The 27762-nt window shown below is 43.2% G+C and overlaps 1 protein-coding gene across 1 annotated transcript; it reads right to left on the reverse strand.

Annotated features, from left to right (window-relative positions):
• Positions 1–128: 128 nt before the first annotated feature.
• znf385b (zinc finger protein 385B) lies at positions 129–27762 on the reverse strand (the record flags this gene model as incomplete). Its single annotated transcript, XM_084545229.1, has 10 exons — positions 27263–27762; positions 27035–27178; positions 26259–26372; positions 5999–6135; positions 5706–5816; positions 3714–3879; positions 3229–3627; positions 822–1009; positions 553–648; positions 129–398 (listed from the first exon to the last, which is right to left on the reverse strand). The coding sequence occupies exons 1-10, from the start codon at positions 27396–27398 to the stop codon at positions 129–131; spliced, it is 1761 nt and encodes a 586-aa protein (XP_084401355.1). The 5' UTR covers positions 27399–27762.

Consider the following 27762-nt stretch of genomic DNA (forward strand, 5'->3'; position numbering starts at 1 on the left):
ATCCAGACCGAAAGGAGGGAGATGCTGCAGGTCGGAAACCCTGCGGCCGTTACGGCAGAGAAGCCCCTGCAGATCCAACAAAAATCAGGTCAGAGGCCAAAGGTCGCCGGTTCGATCTGCTGCCGACATCAGTAGGGCGTGAAGAGAATGGACCCTTGGCTCGTTCTGATTGGTCCAGGAGCTGGACGCAGGAAGGAGGCAGTGAAGAGGGTGGAGGTGGCCGGAGGGCGAGGGTGGAGGGAGATGGTCGGGGTGAGGTGTGAGGAGGTGGGCGTGAGGAGGGCTGTGGAAGACAGGGAGCAGGGGGGGAGCGAGATGGAGGGGGCGAGGGAGGCGGGAGGAGAAGCGAAGGGCGTGGAGAGGAAGGAGGGAGAGAGGGAGGGCTTGACCAGCTCCTTCTGACGAAAAGAGGACGGGAGACAAAGCGAAGTGAAGAAAAGTAAAAACATTAATAAATTACATAGTTTAACAGCGTTGTTGCGATTTCATTGATTGATTATCTACTGTATTTGTGGATTAGAATAAGAGAGAGAGGGGTAGAGAGACACTTACAGTGAGTGAGCCGCGCTGCTGTTTGTTGTAAGGACTGTATTTGGGTTTGCTGGGTTTTCCTGCCACTCTGTCCTTGTGCCTCCTGCTGGAGATGTGCTGCAACAACAACAACAACAACAAACACGGTCAGACTTGAAACCAGGCGACAAGACCTGAGACGAGTCAAAGGTCTGCGAGCTACAAATGGAGTAGTAAACTGTGGCTCTGACCAAAAAGAGTCAAACACCATGATTAATATAATGCTGAGTGTTCCTGCCGCGAGCTCCTACCTGTTTCAGCTGGATTTCGGAGTTCACGTGGACGTCGCAGATCTGGCAGTGGAAGGTTTTGTTCTGCAGACCGGAGCCCTTCACCGTGGAGCTGCTGCTGCTGCTCTTCAGCTTGGCTCCGGGTCGAGGGTAAGCTTTGATCGGCCCGGCGCCACTGCGGGCCTCCAGCATCGTTTTGTGCTTTGACCCTGAAAGCAGACAAGGACCCAAACGTTGATGAAACATGAGATGTAATGATATTAATACATACATAAACCTCATCTTCCATCAGTTTCAGGGCAGTTTTTCGTTTCCTTTAAAGATGCTACTGAAGCTTTCTGGTGACAAATAATTATGAAAATCTCACAGGATGACCTCCATGATGTCTCCATCTTTGCAAAACCTTTTAGCTGCCGTCAAACAGATTTAAAAACATCCCTTAAGTTCACATATTAAAGGGGAATTACCGTTTTATTCAAATATGAAAATATGATCATTTACTCACCCATATAACTTTGGTGTCATTTGGAGTCGTTCGGACGCTATTTAGATCCGCGTATATCCATATAGTGGGAGTGACTGGGGCACCGAAACACAGCCTCTAAATAACGCATTATCTACCGCGAAACTCGTTCATTTTACCAATATTGTGTTATGATACACTAGTGCTATTCCCCGTTGAGTCCGAAGTTACCTGTTATCATCATCCAGGGTCTGTAGATTGACCTACTAACCTCTGACCTGGATGATGTCATCTCTGACCGCCGCGCACACCTGCGACGGTCGGCTTTTTTACCTTAGGATGCGGAGGCAGAGAGAGGTACAGCTGGCAGTGGCCAAAGAACGACAAACCGCTGCACATCCGCGAATAGATAACAGGTAACTCCGGACTCAACGGGGAATAGCACTAGTGTATCATAACAAAATATTGGTGAAATGAACATGTTTCGCGGCAGGTAATGCGTTATTTAGAGGCTGTGTTTCGGTGCCCCAGTCACTCCAACTATATGGATATACGCGGATCTAAATACCATCCGAACGACTCTGAATGACACCAAAGTTATATGGGTGAGTAAATGATCGTATTTTACGCCAGAAATAAGGTCCAGGTTGTAAAAAAAATGGTAATTCCCCTTTAAATGTAAGTAGAGAAAACTTGATAGAGTAACATTTCACTGGGAAAGATAAAACTGGCATCACAGTCACACTCTCCAAACCATATTTGTGGTATTTCTTCTGTGAGTTTTTATGTATGGAGTTCTTTATTTGCTGTTTTTCTATGTTTTAAAGTCATAAGGTTAAGTGTAGTTACCAGAAGGCTCCAGCAGGGGGAGCACAGAGCTGTGGAGGAACATTAAGGGAACCCTGCTTCCCCCTCTTCACCCATGACACATTTGATATGTGGCTTTCCAACAAATACTCCACTTTTTGTGGCTTTCACCTCCCAAGTCTTTTACTACTGTTAGCCAGTAAAAAAATAAAAAAATAAATAAACAGAGGTTAGGCAGTAAAAAGCCAAACAAACCCCCTCCATTCGTCACTGATGCCACAAGATCTTGTAAAACGTCTACACTTGATTTTTTCAGAGAGGAATTTCTAGTTCCTATTTGTTAGGTTTGTGTGTGCTGGTGCAGTTTCTGATTAAATAAGATCGGTTTATGTGCCAGCAGTGCTAACTCATGATAGCATACTGTGTACAGCACTGTTTCATATTATGTTAGATATCAAAAAATCTAAATCAATAATAGGTCAAAGTCAGGAAAATATGTCTCAGATAATCTGATCTGACGGAGCACATGACCATGATGATGACGATGCTGGAGCAAGTCCACATCATGGAAGGATCTATGTCTGGTTATATCCAGCGCAAATGACCTTGAATTGTAAAAGTCTTGCACAGGCCGAAGAGCTATGAATCTGTTTTCAGGATGTCTGCCACTGCACTATAATCTCTTTCCCTATATAATCCCGCCAAGCTGATTTCAAGTGTTGCACAGTTGCAGTGCATGTCAGTTGCTTCAGTTTATAGTGCGTTTTGGATAAACTGCGGCTGCTTTATTGCACGGATCCTGCAGAAATACGGTTTGGAGAGTGTGACTGTGATGCCAGTTTTATCTTTCCCATCTCGACTAAATGCGTTTGTTTACTTGGATGTTGTTCACTGTGCAGAATGATGTATGTGTTTACGTTCATGCTGAAATGAGCACTCACTCTAATTCCTTGCAGCTTGTGCACACCGAGCATGTGTTGCTGGAGAGACAACATTTCCATATTCTGAAATGTTCAGTGTGGCGGGAGGATGGGCGGAAAGCGATCGTTGCGCGTACATTTATTTTTACTTTTTAACTCAAAACTGTCATTTTAAAGATCATTTCTTGTGCAGTGAAGATAAAGATTGAAATCCAGACATCATCGTGTTCCTCCTCACCTGCGTTATGAGCCTCCAGCTGAGACAGCGAGTTGACGGCGACTTTACACAGAGAGCAGTACAGCAGCTTCTTCGCCTTCTCCTCCTCTGACTCTGCCGAGAGAGGAGGTGAATCCTGGGAGGAAGGTGGAAGAGGAGGAGGAGGGGAAGAGGAGGATGTGACGGGAGCTGGAGGAGGAGGAGGAGGAGGAGGAGGAGGAGATGTTTTGGAGGAAGAAGAAGAGGAGGAAGAAGAGGAGGAGAGGCCCGGAGCTGGGAGAGCAGAGGGAGGGCTGGAGGGAGGAGGCTCGCTGCCTGCTCTGCTGGAGGAGGGGGATGAGGAGCAGAGGGGCGAGGTGGAGGAGAGGAGGAAGGATTTGAGAGGGGAGGAGGAGGTGTCGGTGACGCCGGATAAGAGTTCTGGAGGGAGGAGGAGATAAAACGTCAGAATAAAAACATCACCTGTAACCGTGTTCAGATCAGTGCTGTTAGTAGATCAAAGACACCTGTATGCTGACTGACGCCGCTGGCAGCTGAGACGAGAAGGGCGGGGCCAGCGGGACTACAGCTGCTCCCATTGGTCTCTGTGGTGATTGGCAGCTTGGACTTGTTCTCCTGAGACTTGAGCTTCTTGGCGTGTCGACTGCCTCTGTAATGAGCCTCGGCCTGAGACTGAGATAAAAACACGGATACGGCACAGTTATAACTTTCTGTAACTTTCGGGGTGCCTGGTCTGGTCTAGGTGGGTGCTACATGTCTAAGTAACATCCACACCAGGTCCAAAAGTTTCCCAGCAGAACACTGAATTGTCACAAGATGGTCAATGTTATTTACTTCTCCTGTTTGTGGTTTTAATGTTGTGGCTGATCGGTGTACAGACACCTGAGCTCAACAGTCAGCCCTGGTTATCACCATCTTGGCAGTGCCTGACTTCACCTGACTCCCAGCTAATTCGAAACTGGTCCAAGACAAATGCATTTATCACTGTTAACTGTTCGTCCTTTAAATTTTTTTTCAACAGACACGATGGTGGCCTCTTAACAGACCACTTTTCTGGCGGCAACCATTTAGTTGTAAACAACGCTGTAACTCTTCTGTCCATCGCCACATAAAGCCCGTCAAAATGATTTGATTGTCCTGGCAGGTTGTTGCCGGAGCGTAATCGTATCCCGACACAGAGACTCCAAATGAACTCTATGCCACAAAATACTTGGAAGGTGGTGGTCTGGTTTTCAGGCTGTAAAATTTTACCTCCATTGACTTGTCATCATTAAGGAAGTTTAAGTTTAGATTTCTGCAACAGATCTAAGCAGAGCGTACACTGTAGCCTACTGTATACTTGTGGTAAGTATTTATCCACGTGCGCTGGCGTGTTAGCATCACTCGCTAACAATAACGCCGCTAAAATGCTAGTTGGCGGCTAGTCAGCTGTTTTGAGTTTCTGACATTTGGAACTGAGCGGCTCATGCTGGAGTTGGAGCGTCTAAACGTGGAACAGTTCAAACTATTTAAATCACTGCAACAGAACAGAGAGAAGACATCTGAATGCATGTTAGCGCATGTCCGGCTACAACACAGAGCCGATCCAGACATGTGACTCTTGCTAAACTCACGGCTGAGCTCCATGGGGGTAATTATTTCTGCAATATTAAGTCGTGGACCAGATTATGCAGTGTGGTCTGGATGATATGAATGCTTTCTGATAGATATAATATGTGTGCGTTAACATGTATGCAGCTCACATATCGTTAAACGCGGCCTTGATACGTGAACCTGAAATGTGATGCAGTTTATGATCAGTTCAGCTAAATAAGTGAGCTCCAGCAGAGTTCACATTAGTCGCATCTGCATCGTGTGACAAGTCCGGAGTAAAAGCAGACTCCGGATTAACGGTGTCCTCGTGTGACTGTCTCAAAAGCTCCATGACTCAACATTTACTCAGCTTATTAGGTTGAGTTAACGCTTCCTCCTCCTCCTCCTCCTCCTCAGCGGTGATTCCTGTTTTCGTGTTCACTCGTGAATAATGTATCAGCCACTAAATTAGTCATGTTTGATTGGCGTGCCGCTAACGAGGCGGCTCGTTTCCTCTCAGCGGTCGTAAATGAGCCGAGTGCCATTTACACATAACTGTGTTATTACAGCGTAGAGATTTATGCGTTACATCTGATTATACACACCTGCTGTTTTCTAGGAACAAAAGAGGCCTCATCGCGTATCATGTATCGGAGCTTAGCGAGGTAATATTCCTCTGAATAATTCATGGCAGAGAAACATTTTAAGAAACAGACAAATTTGAAACAGTTTCATCTTTCTGCACCGCTAAAAGCGACAGAATACGCTTAAGTGGTTTCGGGATCAAAAATATTTTTCCTCCTCTTGATAGGACTGAAATGCAACTATCAATAGAAATGTTAATTTTAGAGTTCCTTGCTGAAGTATATTCTGATTCCTTTAGGAGTTAATGAGCTAGCTGGTGCATGTGACAGCAACATACTTACATCGGAGTTGAACCTCAGCTGGCAGACGTTACAGGAAATGACCTGTTTCTTTTTGGGTACCATGGTAACGCCAAAGGTGTGATTGATGACGGCCTTCTGCACGGGGTCCATCTGCAAGAGACACGCAGAGGTCAGAGGTCAGAGGTCAACAGCCTGCGGGACTGAGTGATGACAGAGTGAGAGGTGTCCTCGTGTCGGTCAGTCTGTACAGCCTGCAGCTATAACACACACACACACACACACACACACACACACACACACACACACACACACATGCTCACGTGCTCACGTACCGTGTTGAAGTTTGGGAAAAGTCCGACCGGTGACGTCGTCTCGACGGGGAATGGCAGGAACGGTTTCATCATCACTGAGGGACCGGTGGCACCTATGAGTCCTGGCAACGCCCCGCCCACTGCGCCACACCCACTTCCTGGAAACAAGAGAGTTTAAATAATTGATCTTTAATCACTTTGCCGAACACTAGGAACAGACACGGCGACGAAATGGAGGTCTGTAGCACAGCTCACATCAGTTTTATTTAAAATCAAACGTTTGCCTCAGAGGGATTTACAACAAAGAACAAATCTGAAACAAAGGCAACCGGACATTTGGGGTTTTCTCGGGATCTTTGGGCTCACAGAAGGCCAGGAAAATGGGAAGGCCACTGAAATATCACTTAAATCCAAACTGTGAGCGTTGGCACTTATAAGCAGCCATTATAAATAAAGACAAACCTATATCAGTTGCTGTTTATACCATTTCTAATTCGATATCAAGTGGTGCTTAGCTCCTTGAGGCTTAATTAATTTTATAAATACTAATATTAAATCTAATTTATAAGTAAAGGTGACTTCAATTTGCACTGTGTTGACACATCTGCAGTTATTTTATCGAGGTTATATTAAATTATATAGGCTTATAGTCTTAGAAATGATGCCTGTAAGCTAATATGAGTACACCTAACCCTCAGTACTAACCGAAGAGGTTATTGAGTTATGTATTAATAGGACGAGTAATGTGTTAATATGAGTAGGTCAGGACGCGTTACCTCGAAGTCACACTTCTTGGCAAAGCCTCAGAAGAACAAACGGAGGATATTTTATGCCGTTACAACCTGGAGACCTGAGCCGCTGATCTGCTGCTTTACAGTAACATTGTAAAGAACATATGGTGCTGCAGCTGCTGGAGGCAAAGAAAGGTAATAACACGAAGGGGAAGAAGAGAAGAAGGGAAGAAGAATAGGCTCACATAACGAGTCCATGTGTCCAGTGGCCACAGGGCATCTAAACTCTCCTTTGACGTTAAAGAGACAACATCAAGGGTCGTGACTGTTAGAAGCGTTTGGTTTTTGGGGGATTTTAGTGGGTGGTTAGGAAAAGTGTTGGTTTTTTTCCACCTTCTTCTGGTTGTGTTATGTATGAAGAGGCGTTACATTTACACTCATACAGTATATCTGATGAATAGAAGTGTATTTCTTCTCTCTGTGTACATTTGTCCTCAGAGCTTGTAAAAGCCCTACAGTGGATTATTTCATAACAACAGGGTGTGGGTGGAAACACTGATGGAAACTGAATCAACCCTGACACAGGAGGAGGCGGAGGAGGAGAAGGAGGAGGAGGAGGAGGAAGAAGAAGTTTTAGTCTTACTAGTTTTGTCCATCTGTCCAAATTTTATTTGTTTGTAACCCAAACATGTAACAGTTCAAACACACACAACAAAAAACAGCTGTAAATGATTTCTAATGCATCCACGCTCACTCCAATCTACTCATAATGTGTTATAATCTATTTTAATCACAGGCTGTTATCACTAGAAATTAACTGCAGCCCACTGTAACTGGTTATAAATAAAATATGACCGGTTTTAATCAATTTCAGCTGCACCGCAAGCTATTTTAAATGCCCTATACTTCATCCCAACCCTTCTCGTATCCATTATAACCCATTCTAGACCGCGTTGCTTGCACGGCATCAAACCATATTGCCCATTGTAAATAAACAAACAGAGAGTGGCCCATTATAATCAACTCTTGTGGCACAATAAACCATGCTTCATGCAAACATGCCATTCTAAACCATTTTAATTCCCCATAGCTGCCTCTAAATTCACTCCAATCCATCCTCATTCTTACATTTCGCATTGCCTCAAACCCATTCTGATTCCAGTTCCACTATAAATACATTATAACCCGTTTTAAAATGTGTCATTAGATGCAACATAGACCTTAAACCTACCTGATGGCCTTTTTCTAAATCCACCATGACACATTCAAGTCAGTTATAATTTCACTTTAACTCATCTTAACCCAATCTAAATGCCCCTTAACCCATTCTAAGACCATTTAAAATTCATTCGCCCGCTCCAACTGATTCTAAGTGCCATATAATACACATCTGACATCCAGTTTTAACCCTACAGATGAGGATTACTAAGACAATACACTAGCTGTGTATTAGCAGTGTATCGTGCTGCTGCCGCTGCTGCTGCGGAGTATATCCTCATATAACAGAGCCGTGAGTCAGTGTCTGTATTTATAACTGCAGCTCATTATTAGGTTCAGAACAACATGACACAACCCAATGCTGTCATAAACACATGTAGTCAGACGCACAACAACAGCTCAGATCGCTGACTGAATCAGCTGTTATTATGTGGGAGATTAGTTATGATAGTAAATACAGATTAGTGTCTATTTTTAAAGATGGCGCCAGCTTGGTGGAGTCTGCGAAACAAAAGCTTTGCCCTCAGTAATTTAATCGCAGTGAGAATGTAATGAAATCTGAACTCCAGCAGACTTTTAGTATAAAAAAATTACAACTGAGTACAACTGAGAAATTAAGTGCACCATCTTCATGCGTGATTATCCCCTCCATCATTGCACTATGATTCTTTCATACTAAATCCATACAAATGATCGTAAGAACCTCTAAAACCTCCTGAATGACCAATCGACTAACAGAACCTAATGAAGAACATCTGAAATCATCACAGTAACATCTGCTAGAATCATTGGAGCTCCATCAAGGAACCAGGGCAATTAGGCTAACCCATATCGCCACCTTCACAACCTCTTCTGAGACCACTGAAAATACATTAAGGATTGTTTGAATCACCTTTGTGAGCCATAGAAACTTCTGAACAACCACTCATGTAACACAAGAATCAAATGAACCACTGAAACCATCACAAAAAAAATTTAAACATCCGCAGGCAATTTGGTAAACCATAGTGACACTTTCACAGCCTCTTCTAGGAACATTAGAGACCGTTTGAACCACCTTATTGACCACTCAAGCAACAGTAACACAAGATCCGAATAAACGTCATCATGAATCACTCAAATTACACATTAAGGAACCTGGGCACCTGGCTAAACTATAGTGACACCTTCACGACATCTTCCAGGACCTTTGAAAGTACATCAAGGACGATTTGAACCACCTCTATGTTCCATAGAACTTCCTAAAGGACCACTCAAGCAACAGCAACAGAAGAACCAAATAAACATCATCATGAATCACTCAAACCACACGTCAAGGAATCTGGGCACCTGAATAAGCTGTAGTGACACCTTCACAACATCTTCCAGGACCTTTGAAAGTACATCAAGGATTATTTGAACCACCTTAAAGACCACTAGAACCTCCTTATAGACCACTACATCAAAACAAGATCCCAATAAACTTCTTTGAGCAAACCACATTAAGGCCTATTTCCTGAAAAAAAAAAACTTCTAATCTCCTCAAGGACCATAAATGTAACACAAGAACCAACTATACCTTGCCAAGAACAATAGAAATTGTCACAATCACACCCTGCACATCTGCTAGAACCATCAGAGCTCCATCAAGGAACAGGGGCAACTTAGCTAAAATGTAGCGACAACATCACAACCTCCTCCGGGACCATTGAAAGTACATTAAGGATAGTTTGAATTGCCTCAAACTACAGCAACACAAGAACCAAATAAACTTTATCATGAATCACTCAAATCACACATCAAGGAATCTGGACAGGGACACCTTCACAACGTCTCCCAGGACCTTTGAAAATACATCGACTATTTGAACCATTTTAATGGACCCTAGAACCACATTATGGACCACTATATAATACAAAAAACAATATCAAAAACAACTAAAATCATCCCAGTAACACTTAGCAGTTTGGCTAAACTGGAGTGAAAACTTCACTATGTCTTCCAGGACCTATGAAAGTACATACAAGACCATTGGAACCTCCTGAAGGACCACTCAAACAACGGCAACACAAGATCCAAATAAGTCGGTTAAGTAAGTTAAATAATCAAGGACTATTTGAACAATCTCAATGACCCCTAGAGCCACAACTCAAGCAACAGCAACACAAGAATCACCGAAACCACATCAAGGGCTATTTTAACCTTAACCACTTAAACAAACTTTAGAGCCTCCTGAAGGAATGTAACACAAGAACCAAGTGAACCTCATTAAGGACCACGGAAGTCATTGCAAGACGACTTTCAAAGCTCCATTGAGGAATGTTGCGCACTTGGTCCAAGTCACTGGGGAACTCCCACAACATCTTCAAGCACCAGTGAGACTGTGAGGAACCAGTCAAATAGAACAAGAACCGCCTTACACTTCCATTAGGGCCATTGGACATCCCTCTAGCAGAAACTTTCTCAAAGTCGACACTAAGCAGTTCTACCTTGCTCTCTACCTTGCTATTCAACATTACCTTATACATTATCATCACAGATGATTGCTTTAACCACCTCCAAGACCATCATTACAACCTCTTTATGAATAACTCAGATATGCTCAATGATGACTTAAAAGAACTTCGATGACATTTAAATAGGACTATTTGTGTCTCCTTGAAGATCCTTTAAGCCTTCACAAACCCTGTATCTTGTATCCACCACCTTTTTTTTTTCTTGTCAGCACTTTAGTTCCCATCAGCACCACATTTAATAATTTAATTATACGCACTCTTAGTTTTACAGTGTGAATATGCTATGTGAAAAACCGTTACATTTAGCATTGTGTTGATCTGTATGAATTAAAGATATTTTTCCAAACACGTGTGATGAATGGCGTGATGACAGAGTCGTCTTAATCCTGTCCTTATGTCCTTCGAGATCTGGTTACGACGCTCACACAGTAGCCCTTCTCTCTTACAGTAAGTTGCTGTTCTAAGAAGCAGCTATAAATACTGATATAAACATCTGCTACTGCGCTCGCATGGAAACAGTCTGTAAACCAGCATGAAAACCACCCAACAGTTCAGACAAAACTTCACAGTTTACCAAAGAGTGCGTGAAAACGTCTGTATATTTATTACTGGATCCAATAATTACAAGAATCCCATTTAAATTCTTGGAGTTTGACCGAGAATATCCCAGTCTTAAATCAGACCACTTCATGGCTCCACATATTTAAATGATCAAAGCCTCTCTGCTGGTGTGTCCTTCGCTGACATCAGCAGCTGCTGAGATTAAACGCCCTATAAACTGATTCTAATCCTTTTCTCATTTGTGGCATCCAGTTTCCTGCTGGTCAGTAGTTTCCTCCGCAGCGGTCAGATTTATGATTCTGCCTGCGGTCAGGATCATTTCTGGCATTCACACCTCTCAGATTCCCATACAAACACATATCTACAGCCATAGTTAGTGCTGCTTGGAGGCTCATATGATGAAGACATAGGAAGGCAAATCTCACGGTGTTGTACTGTGAGCGTCAGACTCGACCTCCTGTAACTGATCTGACCTGCAGAGCTCTCCGTCCAGGGGGGGTGTGGTTACGAAGAAATGTGACTGATATTTAATCACGCACGCCCCCCTTGAGGATAAATCCGAATGAGCCGACTGAGTTGCACACGACCTTTCCATTACGATAGAAGCATAAACTGTCACTCGGAGCATCTCTGGTATTTGGAATAGGTTGAAAATGATTGAGAGTGTGAAGGAGTGCACTAACGAGCCACTAAATACTTAATTAAATAATTTGAAATTCTGATAATTATCAACGTTTTCTCTCTCACAAAATCAAGAATACACCCTTCAGGCTTATTTCCAGTGTTGCATTTGGTGAAGCTTAAAAGTTACACCAGATTTGTCAGATGTTTTGGCCATTCACAAATGAATACTTGCCAAGATAAAGAAGGAAAAGAGCACAGTATATCAATGTTATAAATGTGGAAAAAGTCTTATGTGCAGCATAGCTCAGTATCCTATGTCATAGCCTGACATGCACCTCCCTAGATATTTAACTACAAGTTGCAGCAACGCAGACCAAAACAGCAATTGTCCAGTGACTGGACTAACGCAGAAGATGTCGCCTCTTTATTTTCTAAGTTATTTCTAACTAAGCGTCGTTCAATATTTATAGGCACCAACTCAGACGAGCTACCAACGAGCCTTAAAGTAGCATAATTACACATAAGTATAAATGCCTACAAAGGCGTAGGACATGGTTTAAACTCTATATAGATGTGGCGCAAACCATGGCTGTCCATAACACCCATGAACAGTTTTGCCTTCTAATATGATCAAATTGTTCACACAAACTGTGCAGTAGGCGTAATTAAAACAAAACTAGCACGCCAATGACATCTTGTATCCGTGTTTGAGTCCCCAGTTAAGCTCCTTGTGACACTTGTTGAAGCCGATATCAAAATGTATCAGTCGCTGGTTGTAATTTTCAATGTCTGAGATACTTTGAAGTCAGTTGTACAACACGTCTCTCAGCTAAGTGGATTACTGGTTCCACATAGTTACCAAATTTATCTTGCATAATTATGTGCATCGCCTCTAAAGGATTCTCCTTTGACATTTCCCACATTCGCTGACGGATTAAATGTGTTTAGCTTTTGAGCGTATGTGTAAATCACAAATTGTACTGCACATGTAGCTTTATATAGATGACGCAAGGTTGGTTTGGTTCAATCAAATGTGCAGAAAAAAAAACAGGTCAAGAACGTCTAGAACCAGTTGTATGTATAATCAATGTGTATCATCATGCTTATACAATACAACATACATACAACATTTCTGGATGTCAGTGTGTGAGTGTCTTTCTGAAAGAGGGCAAGAGTTAAGACAGAGGTGTCGAATTTGTGTCCTGTTCAGGTGTCTTTCAGGAGTTTCACAATAAAGAGGAAATTAAAAACTATGATCTAGTAACGTTATGGTGCATTTAAGGCTTCATTTTTTTTTTGTTTCATCCCTTTTTGAGCATAAATTAGCTCTTCATCCGCCATCAAAAGGGGCTCAGGTTAATGTCACTGAGTATTTATTCTCTGGACCAGCACATATACACTGTAAAGTTCTTCGGAGAAACCTGACTCCTGACATTTACGTGGTTGTCTAAGGCCCTGTAGCCGGTTTACCGCTTTTCCATTTTTTAATAGGTGCACACCACTGCAGATCTCAAACACCTCTCAAGAGCTGAAGCTTTGAAGATGCTCTGACCCAGTCGTTGAAATTTGGCTTTTGTCAGTCCAGCTGAAAGGTACCATATTAACGGATAATCAGTATTATCTGTTGACTAGTCATAATGTTGTGGCTCAGTGTATGGGAGATTTATCAAGTCAGATACAAGATATTCAAACCAAGAATAAAAAGAAATAGACATAAAAAATGTAATTATACAAATATAAATATCACACTAATAGATTAATATGAAGCTAGTTCACCCTTAAAGTTCCTATTAGCGTCCTCAATATTCTTTCTTAATAAAATAAAGTGGTCATTTTCTTCTTCTGTAATATTTCTGTTTCAGTTTGGACGACTTTCTGTGACAAATTTCTTCTTCATCTCACATAGTTATCACATCATCTTCCGACTCAGCAGAGTAAAGAGAAACATCTGGTGCTGTTAATCAGACTGTAAAGTGATTCGAACGCATGGAGTCAAAGTGAAACCGACAGCAGCAGAAAAGAAGAGCAGCAGAGAGCAGGAAGTGATGAAGGCTGAGCATGAGGAAGAGGAGGATGAAGAGTGTGATTTCTGTTTTTAAGGAAAGCTTCCTACCTGAACCGGACGTGTTTTTGTCTTTTTGTCCTCGATGCAGATGAGATTTTTCCCAAACTCCTTCTTTCTCTATTTATTCAGTTCTAGTCTAGTTCTACTCGTCTGCGTCTCTACTCCGCTGTCGTCTTTTAACAAACCAAAGACCAAACACACCCACCGCCGCTCACTATGTGTGTGAAAGGAGAGAGAGAGAGAGAGTGTATCAAGTGACCGGAGCAAGAGTGGCATGTGTCATCGCTATCTGAACCCCCGAACCCTCAGCGTCAGGTGTGTGTGTGTGTGTGTGTGTCTCTGTGAGTGTGTCTCTGTGAGTGTGTGAGCGTGTTGCTTCCTTAATCCCCCTGCTGCCATTTTCTCCAGAGAGAGGAAACTCTATCCCCGGGGACGAGAGTGCGACAGAGGGAGAGAGAGAGAGGGAGAGAGAGAGAGAGAGAAAAGACGGCCACACACACTACTTACAGATTATACTGGAGGATTAAAGATTAAATTACCCTGCTGCAGTCACTGCTGTGTGTGTGTGTGAGATGAGATCAGAGAGCAGTTGTTGCTGCTTCGCACATCTCCTGTTACAGTGCGCGCATGTTGCACTTGCATTGCTCGTGTTGTGAGGACAAACATCTTTTTACACACTCACACTTTGGGAACCGTTTCGGGGAGAAGAATAAAAAGAAAGTTTCCATTACATAGGAGACATAGGGGACGGGTAAATTCGTCTTGACTTGTGCCCGTGTCACTACACCCGACTCCAGCCAACACTGAAGGGGCGCACACTCAAGAGGACGCCAAGTGTGATGTGGCGACAAGAAACGAGCCAGAGAGTTGTCGTGATGGTTGGCAAAAAAAAAAGGTTAAGGTTACCGTTAGGGTTGAAAAATAGGAGCGACAGATACAGTTGATTGACTTTCCGCCAAGGTGACACAGACCCAGACTTTGGTTCCGATATGAGGCCTACAGCGTTAGGTGAACCAAAATGGAGTGCAAGTTTAAATACGCTAGCAATATTTTCATGTTTTGCATGTTTCACTCTGAAACATTTCATTCATTTATTCGTTTTCTGTAGCCGCTTGTCTCTCGGGAGGGTTACAGGTGGGGCTGGAGCCTGGCCCCGCTGTTGGTGGGCCAGAGGCGGAGTACACCCCGGAAAAGGTCGCCCGTCTATCACAGGGCTAACACAGAGATACAGACAACCATTCACACTCACACCTATGGTCAATTTAGAATCACCAGTGAACCTAACGAGCATGTCTTTGGACGATAGAAGGAAGCTGGAGTACCCACTGAAACATTTGGGGTGGGAAATATAAAAGAGGGTTACCAAGGCAACAAGAGACTGGAACATCCACTAAGATAATCCTTTAAGATAATCCTTTACTTTATCCCACAGCAACCAACTATCAGCTACAAACTTTTCTGGAACGTGCACAACTCCTTTTGCACCACTTCCACGCTAAGTACAAGTTCATACGTGTATGTTGCCTTATTCGTATTATTTGTTCACGGTTTATTTAAGATTAGTAACTGAAACGATCAGATGTGTGCAGTCTGATGCAACGTAGTCTAGCATGAACTGCTGAGGAACCACATGTTTCTAATTTATGTCATGTCGTACCTCATGCATGCCATCACAGCGCTTTAACCCGTGTTTTTCTGCTTGTTACTGGTATGCAAAGTCAATTTAGAAATTTGGGGCGAAGGGTTTGTTTTGCCTAAACTAAAGTCTAACAAAATTGCATCACATCCAGATTCAGGTTAAGGAGTGACGAACAGCGATGCTGAACAAATCCCAGGTATGAGGCTTGTCCTGGTATCGATGACAGCTAGCAACGCTGACCGCTCACAGACAGTTTATTGGTCTGATTGGTTGTAAGTTATAGACAGATGGTTCATCCAATCACCTGTCATTTGTTTTTACACTTCTTAGTTCCTTTTATTTCCATTCATAACTTCTTTGTCATAATTTTAAGTGTTTGTGTTGGTTAACTTTGACAATTAGTTACCTTTATGTGAGATTTATGCTTCTGCTTTGGATTATTGCCGTAGCCTGATGTGCACCTCCTCAGAAATTATTAGTCCAAAAATGCATTTCCTCATCCTAACCCTAACCCTAACCCTAATCCTAAGTCTTCTTCCCCAACCTAACCCTCCTTCTCGTAGTGACCAGACAACCAGAGAAAATCCACCCTCCTTCTACTTGAGTCAATTAAATCGTTCAACATCTATTAGCTCCAACTCCAGCCCAAGCCAGCATTGTTTGAAGCGCACGGAGAAACCGAAGACAGTGACATGGGAATCACGCCGCTGGCTCTGACGGGACTAAATGCTTCCAACAGCTCGGGCCACTTGCGTAGGCAATGACGTAGACTCTGCTTTGATACGTGTTGGAAGTATAAACCAAAGCTTCGAGGTCCTGCCTGGTATTTATTTGAACTTTGGACAAAATCAAGTCAGTTGTTTCCCTTTGCTTCCAGTGTTTATGCTAAAGCTAAGCTAACCATGTCCTGGTTCCAGCTGTGTTCTCGACAAGCAGAGATGAGACTCAGACCAATCACGTCCACTCACTCTCAGATCCAAAATGCTCATGAATGAGCTCAGAATGGCTAATTTGGCCCTCCGTTCCCACTCGCGTGTCACTAAAGAGGTTCAGGTGGGTACAAGTGGAGCCTTAATGTGCCCACTTTTTCTGCCTCCAGGCATCCATTAAAATACAGTACATCCCTCACCTGCCTCCCGTTGCAGAAATCTCTGCAGCTAAGACGACTGCATCTGCAGATGAAGCCTAGAAGAACGCAGGATATTAATACACCAGTGATCCTACTGGGAGGAGAACCCTTCTCTCTCCTTTCATCTGCGTCTTAAACATTCCTTATCCACAGAGAGCGAGCGGTTGAGCAACCATAGGTCGAGCGTGGATTTGCTGACGGCAGCATTAGACATCACCCTGCATTATTATTATGCAAAGAAACACACACATTAACATAACAAGCCTGTGTGTGTGTGTGTGTAAGTAGGTCATGTTCAGATCCTTCTTCATCCAAAATGAACACACACACTCACGCAGCAGACCAATCAGGAATATGAAAGCAGACAGGAGCGCTCCTGTCTGAGACTCAGTAGAAAACAGGGGAAACAAATGGAAACAGAACAGCACAGTCAGACGCACTTTGAATCTCACCACAACCACGCGAACACTGAGAATGAAAGAGTTGGACAAAACAAACTACCTACTGATGACTGAGTTGTCTCACTAAAAAAGGTAAAGCTTTTCTAGATGCTGGCACTAGAGGAAGGGTTATAAAGTCTAAGAGGTTCATCCTCTGTAGAGCAGGAAGTTGGTCAAGAAATACCCAGGTTAGGTTACACCTCAAGAAGCGAAGCAAACACTAAAATGTAGAAACTTCTGTAACAATTAACTAATATACACAAAGCATGCAGAGCTTCAACAATTAATTGGTTAGTTATTGACAGAAACTAGTTAGGCCGACTGGATTTGATGCATTTTCTGTCTTTGGCTTTTGAACATTTGCTCAAATAAAAGTAGATATATGGAGCCTATCCCAGCTGTCATTGGGCGAGAGGCGGGGTACACCCTGGACAGTTCGCCAGTCTATTGCAGGGCTAACACAGAGAGACAGACAACCACTCACACTCACACCTACGGCCAATTTAGAATCACCAATGAACCTAACCAGCATGTCTTTGTACGGTGGGAGAAAGCCAGAGTACCTGGAGAGAACCCAGGCAGCTTGGATTCAAACCTGGAACCTTCTTGCTGTGAGGCATCAGTGCTGACCACCACGCCACTACGCCGCCCGACACTGCAACTGTTTTATTTTGGCTTTAAAATAATAAAGGCACAAGAAGAACATAAAAAGATGCAGTGTTTCTTCATCAGATCTGTCGCATTTCTGAAATATTCACTGTTAGAGTAATTTTTATTTTTGGTTGCCTGAGTAGTGTCTGTTACATGAGCTGTAATGCAGCAATAATCAGACGACACAAAGATAAACTTTGGCTTCGATCTTTTTACGACGACATACTCGCACTCTTAACATGGGTTACAGCCCCCCCTCCCCCAAAAATACTTCTACACTATAGTCAAACAAATTAGGGAATCTTCTGCACAAACTAAGTTACTGGACCTAAAAAAAATAAAAAATAAATTAAGACGTTAATCTGAAATAATAAAACCTGACAGTAAAACAAGCGAATGCTCTGTGTGTGTGTTTTTGCCCTATGAACACACACACACACACAGTGCACTGTCGTGATGAGCAGCAGTGTGTGGGTAATCACAGCAGTCACGCTATCTGTAATGAGAGGAATGTCAGACAGACAGGAAGTAGTCGCAGACTCAGTGGACCAATCACAGCACCTGATACACCGTGTCAGCCAGGAATCTTCTGGAAGTACAAGGATCCGTGATGCTCATTAAGGTGGCGGGAAAAAAAATAAACACAGAGCGTCTGAGCGAGCTGAGGTTATCAGACTGCCAGGTCAAACACTCGTTAGGTTAGATGAATGTGATAGAGAATGAGTAAATAATGCAGAGGAGGTGTGTTGTGGTGACTGTAACAGTGCTTCTCAGACTTCCCACACCATTTTCGTCTATTTGTTAAATACTCAGTGGAAATACGAGGAAATAGCAGAACATTGTACACATAAATGGACAAATAGTCCTCTGAAGATGAATCCTCATCGCCGTAGGGATCCTCTGACTTCTCAGGGCGGCATCAGGAAGTTTGTATTCGTGTTAGTTTGTAGCCTTAACGTTTCATCACCTTCAAGTCAAAGGGTTTAATTTGTCCAAAAATTGAGTTTGTGATGTGCTAATTAGCAACTGATGCTAATTTACAAAACGTAGATAATAAATATGTTAAAATTCTACCAGGTTTCATCAGCGTGTTGAACTAAAAACTCACCAAAACCAAGTCGGTCTCCATTGACTTCCATGTTAAAATGTCCAACATGTTTACAGCCTAGTACAAAAAAAAACAGTTTTAGCTACTATCAACATTCCTGACAAGTGTACAGAGGTGAACTTTTATGTAACTCACGCCTTTAAATTATGTCAAGGCTTAAAGTTATGTTTTGAGTGACGGTTTGGTGCCGTCACAGGTTGCTAGGTTGTCTGTCCAAGATGAACCAAGATGGCGACGGGCGATAACACCACACCGGGCTTCAAAACCGTCTTTCAGGAACCATAGGTGACGTCACTGACGCTTCGTTTATCTTCATATACAGTCAGTGACAATCATCATGTCAAAATCTGTACTTTTTAATTGCGTTTACCAGTGACGTTTCCTAAACGCTGCTGGATGTTAGATATTTTGCTTGTCTGAATATTTAAAAAAAATATGACATTTGGAGAAAAGGTACCACCGGAAAATGCTCAAACACAGCTGTCAAATCAGCGCCGAGGCTGATGTCAAATCAGTTTGCCTCAGCCGCCATCACATCTTCCCTTTATCCAGTCAGTCATAAGAGAAAATGTTTCCAGCCTTTACCTCGAATATCTGCTGTTTCCAGTCAGGACTTTGACACATTCAGGCAGATGTACTTCACCACAATGCACTGAAATAATACTGAAAACATCCCCAGATGTTTAGGTTCCTATAACAGTTCTAATTATCCTCTGGTGAACAGCTGTTTTCTTATTTTTCTCAGAGGAGCCACCATTTCTAGACATCTTTAGGGTCTAGTTCAGGTCACAACCTCTGGGTCATGTAATCTCCACCCTCCCCCCCACAAACAACATACTTATAACACACACCTGTGTGCACGCTGTGACTGTAACAATGCAGGCAGACAAACACTCAATGTGCAGCTGAAAACAGGAATAAATAGAAGAAGGATTTCCTACCTCGACTCAGGAAACTACTCCACATCATGAACAGGGAGACAGCTGTCTCATCTCCCCCGTCTCCTCCTCCTCCCTCTCCTCTCTATCATCTGCTCCCCCGGCACCAAAAACCAACGAAGAGGGAACCCGGCGCAAACAGCGGAGAAGCGCCGTCTGACTGTCTGACAGTCTGTGTGGACGCAGAGAGACACGTGTGCAAGGGTAGAGGAGGGCGACCGACAGACAGCGAGGAAGAGACAGAGCGTACAGTGTATGTGAATCACTGAGGTGATGATGTTCAGGGTGAACGGGCATGACAGCCCCTCTGTCTCAATGGAAATCCCTCTCTCTCTCTCACCCTCTCTCTCTCCATCTCTCTCTCTCCCCCTCTCTCTGGTGCTCTGCTGCTTCCTCGCTCTCAGCCAGTTCACGGCATCGTGATTACAAAAAAGGAGAATAGGAGGGAAAGAAAGGAAGAACAAAATACGCGATTACAATTGACAAGAAAACACAAAACGAAGTATCTGAATAACCAGCAGCCTCCAAAACGGGATGATAATCAGATCAGTGGAGGAAGACCGCCAGCCAGTGAATCAACAAATTCATGAAAGCAACAAGGTAGAAAGAGAAAAGTCAGATAACGTTGACTCGTCCAGCTAACCCTCAACCAGCTCCATCAGACATAAACCTTTGATGCTCCTACCAGATCACTGGAGGACCTTGACTTGACCATCCCATATATTCAGAAGTTGCACTAGTCCTACCAGTTAGCTGTTATATCTTGATTTCACGTGTAGTTAATCCTCTACTAGTGCTACTGATATCTCTACTAGATATCTAATATTTCCACTGGTCCCACCAGTTTTCTACTTGACATTAACTAAACCTACTAGCCTATAGTTTCATAATTTCTTTGACCTTTACAGTAGATCTTTACTAGTTCCACTTCTTCAGCCCCAACAGTTTATTAATAGACCTTGACTAACCTTACCAATCCCTCTTTAGTTTTTAGCCCAAGAACCTGTCTTCAGTTAGTTCCCACTAATTTCACTATACCTTGAATAGTCCTTCCAATGCTTTTACTTTTAACACTGACTATTAATCTCATATTTGAACTTGAACTACTCTAGTCGTTCCAGTTCTCCACAAGTTCCACTAGCCATACTAATATTGTGATCAACCTTAACTAGCCCCAGTTGTCTTGTATTAGTTCTGCATCCTTCCCGTTACTAGTTGCCCTAGTCCTACCCTCTGCTATACCTTGACTCAACTAAACTTTTCACTAGTCCTTCCAGATCTCTTATAATTTCATTAGTCGTTAGGAAGTAGTCCAAGCAGTTGTCTCCAGTTAGTTTCCACGGATTTCACCAGTTGACCTTTGCTTGTCCTTCCAGTCCAAGTTCCACTAGCAATGTTAGTCTTCTTCTAGACCTCAACTAGCCCCAGTAGTCTTATACTCATGTTAGCTTACTTCTACTAGAAATTGATTAGTCAGCCCAGTGCCTTTATGAATTTTGACCAATCCCTCTTTAGTTTTTAGTTCTACCAGTAAAAATAGCTGTGTTCAGTCAGGGTTAGGGTTGGAGTTTTCAGTCATTTATTTCACCAGTGTTTTACTTGACCTTGGATAGTCCTCCCATTGTCAGTTGCTCTGCAAGGCTCATCATTACTCTTTACTCAACATTGACTAGTCCTACTAATGTCATATTTGACCTTGAACTTGTCTAGTCTTTCAAGATCTCTACAGGCAACACCACTTTTTTGCTCAACCATAACTAGCCCCTGTTGTCTTTTACTAGTTCCACAGATTTTACCAGGCTTCCACTAGACCTTGGTTAGTCCTGTTGATGCAGTGACTAGCTGCACTACTCCTACTGGTTCACTGATATATCTTGACTCGTCATCACAGTCCTCCATTAGTCACTGTTTGTGCTAAACCTTCACTAGTCTAACCAGATATCAACATTTCCATTAGCCCTGACTAGTTCTACTTCTTCAGTCCTACAAGTTTTCTACTAGTCCTTGACTATTCTTACCAACTCTTTCTTAGTTCTACCAGAATACTAGTCACACTAATCTTACCAGTCACCAAATAGTTTTGCTAGGTATTATCAGTTCTCTACTAGACATGAAATAGCCCTACCAGTCTTCTACTAGTAACACTAATTCCAAGTCATAGTTCAGTTCCCCCAGTTCCACATATTGTTTCTACTAAACCTCCACTAGATCTCTAAAACAAATCTAATTGGGATCTAGTGAATGTGAATCAAATTGGTTCAGGAAATCTGAATTTGACTAGTCCTACCATTCTTCTACTGACTTTAACTAGCCCCACTAGTCTTTTAGTAGTCCGGCTAGTCCTAAAAGTTTACTATCAGAAGACAATCAGCTCTTTCTATTTGAATATAACAACGTATATAAGCAACATGTTCCATTTCTGCGACCTACCAAATTTCTGACACATGTCGACAAGTCCTTCCAGTTCTGGTTGACCTACAAGCTCTCTAATGGTCCACCAATTCCACAAAACCTTTACTAGTTGTTACTCCTACCAGGACTGCAAGTAATCCAGTTTACAAGTACTGTAGTAGAAACTTCAACCAGTTCCACCAGTCTTCTTGACCCTACTGGTTGTGAATGTCCTCCCAACTCTGTATTTGTCATGTCATACCAGTCATGTACCAGGTCTTAGAGTGATCACAGGTCTCCTGCTGTGTCTTTGATATTGTTGGACCCCTGTGTGTTGGTTTGGTGGCCCTGGCATGTCAAATCACCAGCTCAAATCTGTCCATAAACCCAGCCTCCACCTCTGAGCCCGTTGTCATCACCACACAGCGCTGTGAGTGTGTGAATCCATCAGCGGTGTCTATTCGTACACTGCTGCACGCACACACACAGGAACACAACACAGTGGCACACATCAACACACCTGCCAAATCCCTCCGCCTAACACACAAACACACACACACACACACCCCACCAGCACCACCACCAGCAGCAGCAGCAGCAGTATGAGTCTATTAATAACTGTCTATTTCCCGGCTCATTGTGAACAGCAGGACAACATGGTGACCTTTATTAGCCCAGGAGAGCTAATTAGGGCTAGCTTATTCACGCGCACATGTGATTTTTAACATTTCCACTGTATATAGGAAGAATCCAATCAAGAACTCAGAGCTTCTCCTTGAAGAAAACCTTCAGCGTCCTCCACAAAATACTTCAAACACTGTGTCCTGCAACGTACAGAATAACATGTGCTAGAAATTTGAAAAGAAGGCGAGAGGAAAGAAGTAGCAAGATGTGAGGAGGCCAAACATACAGGGTAGAAGAGATGAAAAGAGGAGAAAGGGAAGAAGAGGAAAGGAAGGTGAGGAAAGTCGAAAAAGTAATAAGTAAATGAAAAGAGAAGAGAGAAGGGGAGAAGAAGCAGAAAAAGAGGAAGAAGAGAAAGGACGAACGAAGCCGAGAGGACAGACGGGGGTGAGGAGGAAAAAAAAATTAACAGAGGAGAGGAGAAGAGAGGGTAATATTGTAAATGTTATTAGTCTCATGTGAGTTAATCTCTTAATTTGTTCAGAGCATGTGGATCACGGGAATTCAATTCTCTCATTAGTGGTTGGGTTTGTGTGTTTATAATTGTGTGTGTGTATGAATGTGTGTGTGTGAGAGAGGGAGAGAGAGAGAGAGAGAGAGAGAGAGAGAGAGAGAGCGAGAGAGTATATACTGCCTCCTGGTGGTCACTACCTGCCACTGAAGAGAAGGTCACCCTTCATTATAATGACAGTTTTTAGCATCATAGTCGTCACTTCGGGCCACACGGGCATTTAGCCACATAAACAACCACACTAGTGTCACAAATAATGTGTTCCTTTACTTAAAAGGCCTTCTCAAATCACTGATATTTCTGAATTTCATTTCAATATCTCAACGTGAAATATGTCACCGATTCATTGATTTAATTTTGTTTTACCAACATGACTTCAGTTTTTGTTATCTTACTAATTAATTCTTACAATACTTTTAACCTAACTGTTGTTTTAATGACATTGCGCCTTTGACGTCATGAAATACCAAGCTGACGGTCGGCCATTTGTCGGTGTCAAGCCATCGGTGAACATCTGTTTTTAGAGCGTCCTGCACGGTTGGAACAAGTCAGACCCCTGTCGGCGGCTATTCAGCCACTTCACTCTGACTGGCTGTCCAACTTTGTGGCGCGTTCAAGTGCAACTTTTTGGTCCAGACACGGGTGGCATGAGGCGACGTCACAGTTACAGTCAGCCTTTGTTACTGGTAGTTATTTAATGTTTCTTTGGGGTTTCTGTATCCTAAAAGACAAGCCCAATTTTTTAAGTGTTATAATTTGTTTGTAGAAGGATGTGTCAGTAAGAATCCTGCAAAACAACCCGTTCTTCTACTTAAAAACGCATCATTACGTTGCATTTTATTTGCATTTAGATGTTGACCCTTATGTATTTCTTGGAGGCAGGACTTGAGCTGTTTTGCACTGCATTGACACTTACACTTAAATCAGACAAGAAGAACAGATGACATGACTTCAGAGCCCTGATTTATCTAGACAGCAAACTGAGCAATCATTAGAACTCAAACCGTGAATGACAATCAATACACAGCTGCTAAATACTGAGCATTTTAGCTGAAAATCATTGATTAAGGAGCTCCTGGATGGTGGCGACTGTCTCCCTGCAGCACAACTGTTCGTATTGGCCATGATGTCATCTGACCTGACTGCTGATAGGCTGCTCAGCCAGGTCACTGTCACACACACACACACACACACACACCCCAACACACACACCGACACACACTCAGCCTGGCCTGGAGGAGCGTTGAGTTCAGGCCAAAGAGCTTTTCATGGTCGAGAGAGCATCACGTAATGGACAGAAAGAAAGCAAAAGAGAGAGAGAGAGCGACATCATCTTTCGGGCTGAGTGTGTGTGTCGTTGTGTGTGTGTGTGTGTTTCCAGTAGAAAGAGATTTAATCTTTAATCAGTGTTACTGTAGCCCGCACACTGATATGGGCACACAAGTATGTAATTACAGCTGCTACACACACACACTTTAAACCGGTGTGTGTGTGTTAGTCTTTCTGTTTCCTCCGTCTCTCCTGACATAATTATCCCACATAAGGTAATTAGTTGTGTCCCTCTCTCTCTCTATCTCTCTCTCTCTCTCTCTGTGTGTGTTTCTTGTTTTTTATATTTACAGTAATTTCATTTAAATTAATCAAATAAAGTTTCTAGTCCAGCGTGGAAATAAAAATTAAATAAATAAATAAAGCTCCACTCAGCGCTAGCACTGCAATTTCCTAAAAGACGTTTTGCGCTTTTTCGATCAACAAACTAGAACACAGCATTATAGAATGGCTAAATATGTCACGGCAGCAGATTTTGTGTTCAGACTAATGCATTAAGGGACTTACACCCCAATATGAGCAATGTATTTGGAGAAATAATTTTTTTCGGAGCACTGCTGCGTCCCAGTTTAATGACCTGCTGCTGCCTGCTCCACTTTAACTCCTTTACATCTCGCAGCAAGTTCTCACTGCATTGACCAGCGGCTCGACTCAAAAGAACTGGGTCTGAAGCTGTTCCAGTAGCATCTGATCAAAGGACCAAAGAGGATTGAGCGGCGCGAGGAGCATCAGCTGTAAGTTCACCGTGAGAGGGTGCCACAAGTACTGCTATTAGTATACCATGAAGACTTATAGAAAACACTGTAAGACATAGAATAATATCGCTCCAAAATTTTCAACGGACGCGCTTAACAGTTGAGGAGTGCAGAGGTAAGATAATAAAGTCAAAAAAGTTCAGGACTATTTAAAGATTTTCACTACATGAAAAGTCAGAAGACACTGGCAGACGTTACTGTCTTCACCTATTTTTCTTTTTACTAGTGGTTCTCAAGAGTGTTTTTTATGTGCAACTGACCTACTGTGACCAAGCAATTTTCCTTGTGGATGAATAAAGTCTGTTTAAGGCCAAGTCTAACCTCAGGAGGACGTGAGAGTCTGAATTTTGTGCTCATTCATGTAAAAGCTGTTGAGAAAAATCATTCCAAATCATTCTCAAATCACAGTCTCACGGTGATGCCAATAGAAAAGTGAAAGATTTACAAAATTTGGTAGGATACATCATCTGGGAACCACGCATGGTTCCACCAAATTTTGTGCCAATTCATCAAATAGATGTTGAGATACGAGCCACAGCGTAACAGACATGACTGACAGGTGTTGAGGCGGAGCTAGAGCTGTACATATACAAAGGAAGAGTATGAAACTGCAGCGCTCATCTGACTTAGTACAGGGTCTGTTTATCCTTTTAGACCTCAATCTGAGACACACACACACACAAGCACACACACACACACATATGCAGTCTGACCTCACCCAGGGGGCAGCAGCTTTTGATGATGGATGAGCCAAAGTCACTCTCACTCACCAGGCAGTCAGTCAGACTTTATAAATGCATGCCCTCTTTAATATCCTTCAATATCCTTCTGGTTACCATGGCAACTTCTGTCAGTGATGGCGAGTTTGACTTGAGAACTCGTGCAGGTAGAAAATGTACTTTTTAAATTTGCCTGCAGTCTTTGTGGTGCGTTCAAGTGCAGCTTTTAAGAGAAGACGCGAGATGACTCATAATGTTTCATAAAGCAGTGAGTGTAGCAGCACTGGGCCTACCTGCAGCTGTACTGGACGGAGCGCCGAGGGCCGGACTGAGGCCAGGAGTCGGAGTTAGCCCTGCAGGCTGGGAGCTGAGGCCTGTAGCCCGGGGTAGACACCTGGACTGAGTCCCTGCTGGAATAATATGCATCAGGAGTCATTGGAACATACAGTACCTGGTGCTGATAATAATAAACTTCTGCTGCCACTATTGTACTTTCTAAAGCCCCAAAGGTCGTCGCCCATCACTTTGTAGCTGCCTGTTGGTCGCCAGTGGACGTCCCAGGCCCTGGTTACCTAAGGAACTCTCTTAAATGTTGCAAGTGTATGTGTGCAAGTGTATGGAAGGGGATAGCCGATCTCACCGATCTCCAATTGAATTTTAAAATGCAGCCAACCCTGCTACTCAGTAAGGGCTCACCTGCCGCCGTTTCCTTGCATTTGTGTTTGCGTCGTATGTCAGTCAAGTGTATCAGTCATTCTTAACATTGACCATCCCCATTACGTACCTTGGGACTGGAGCTTCTGGTTCATAATGGGCCGTCAGATAACAGATACCCACAGATGTTCCTATTTAAACCCCAAGTCCCCACCAGTCTCAGAACTGTAGATGACACCTGGATGAAACATCTTCAAGAAACTCTACAAGTCCAGTTGCCTTTCTTTAGCGTTTTTGGATACACCATGACCTGGATGACTGAGGTCCTTCACCTAACCCTGACCCTAACCGTACTGCCTATGTACTAAGGTTGTGTTGTGACGGCTACTACAGTCACGTGACATTTGTAATGTACCTGCCGCCTGTTGTGCCGTCTCTCCAGCGTGGAGCTGCCTCACTCTCCGGAGGTGAGACCTGCCATTGTAGTGTATCTGGGCCTGAGCAGAAGAGGTCAGCTGCAGGTTACACACCTCACACAGCGAGTAGGCGCCGCCCTGACCTGGAAGAAAAAAAAAAACAACTAGGCTGAGTCTAGTTGTAGTAGAATACTATTTGACCATCGGTGGTGGAGCACGTCAGTCACCTAGAGATGGAGTCTGCTGCACAGAGAGGCTGATGGTTGTAGGTGTGGGAGCCTCCATCAGCTCGTGACACATTCCTCCAAAGGCAAAGATCTGCCCACTCTCCAGGAGCTGGGATGGGCTGAGAGGAGTCTTCATGTCTGAGGAAGAGGAAGAACAGACGTGAGAGACAATCCTTGACAATGGACATCTTTCACATTGATTTAAAACTGAATTATTAGGAACGTGGTCCCATGTGAACACTTGAGAGACACTCAATCAGACATTTTGCAAACATCTTTTCAAAGAATCTTCGGAAACACTCCTAAATGAGTGATCCAACACAACGGCAATGCATTAGAGCACCAATGTGACGGCGACATATGTCCTCAAAGGCATGCAGGGAACGGACAGACGGACGGAAAGGACTAAGGCATGAATGACACCGGATGCAGTGCGAAGCATCAAACGCTCACAGGGAGAGTGATGAAGTAATGAGTAAGAAGAGATAGGAAGGATGACA

This window comes from Chelon labrosus, assembly GCF_963514085.1.
Source record: "Chelon labrosus genome assembly, chromosome: 5".
Lineage (NCBI taxonomy): Eukaryota > Metazoa > Chordata > Actinopteri > Mugiliformes > Mugilidae > Chelon > Chelon labrosus.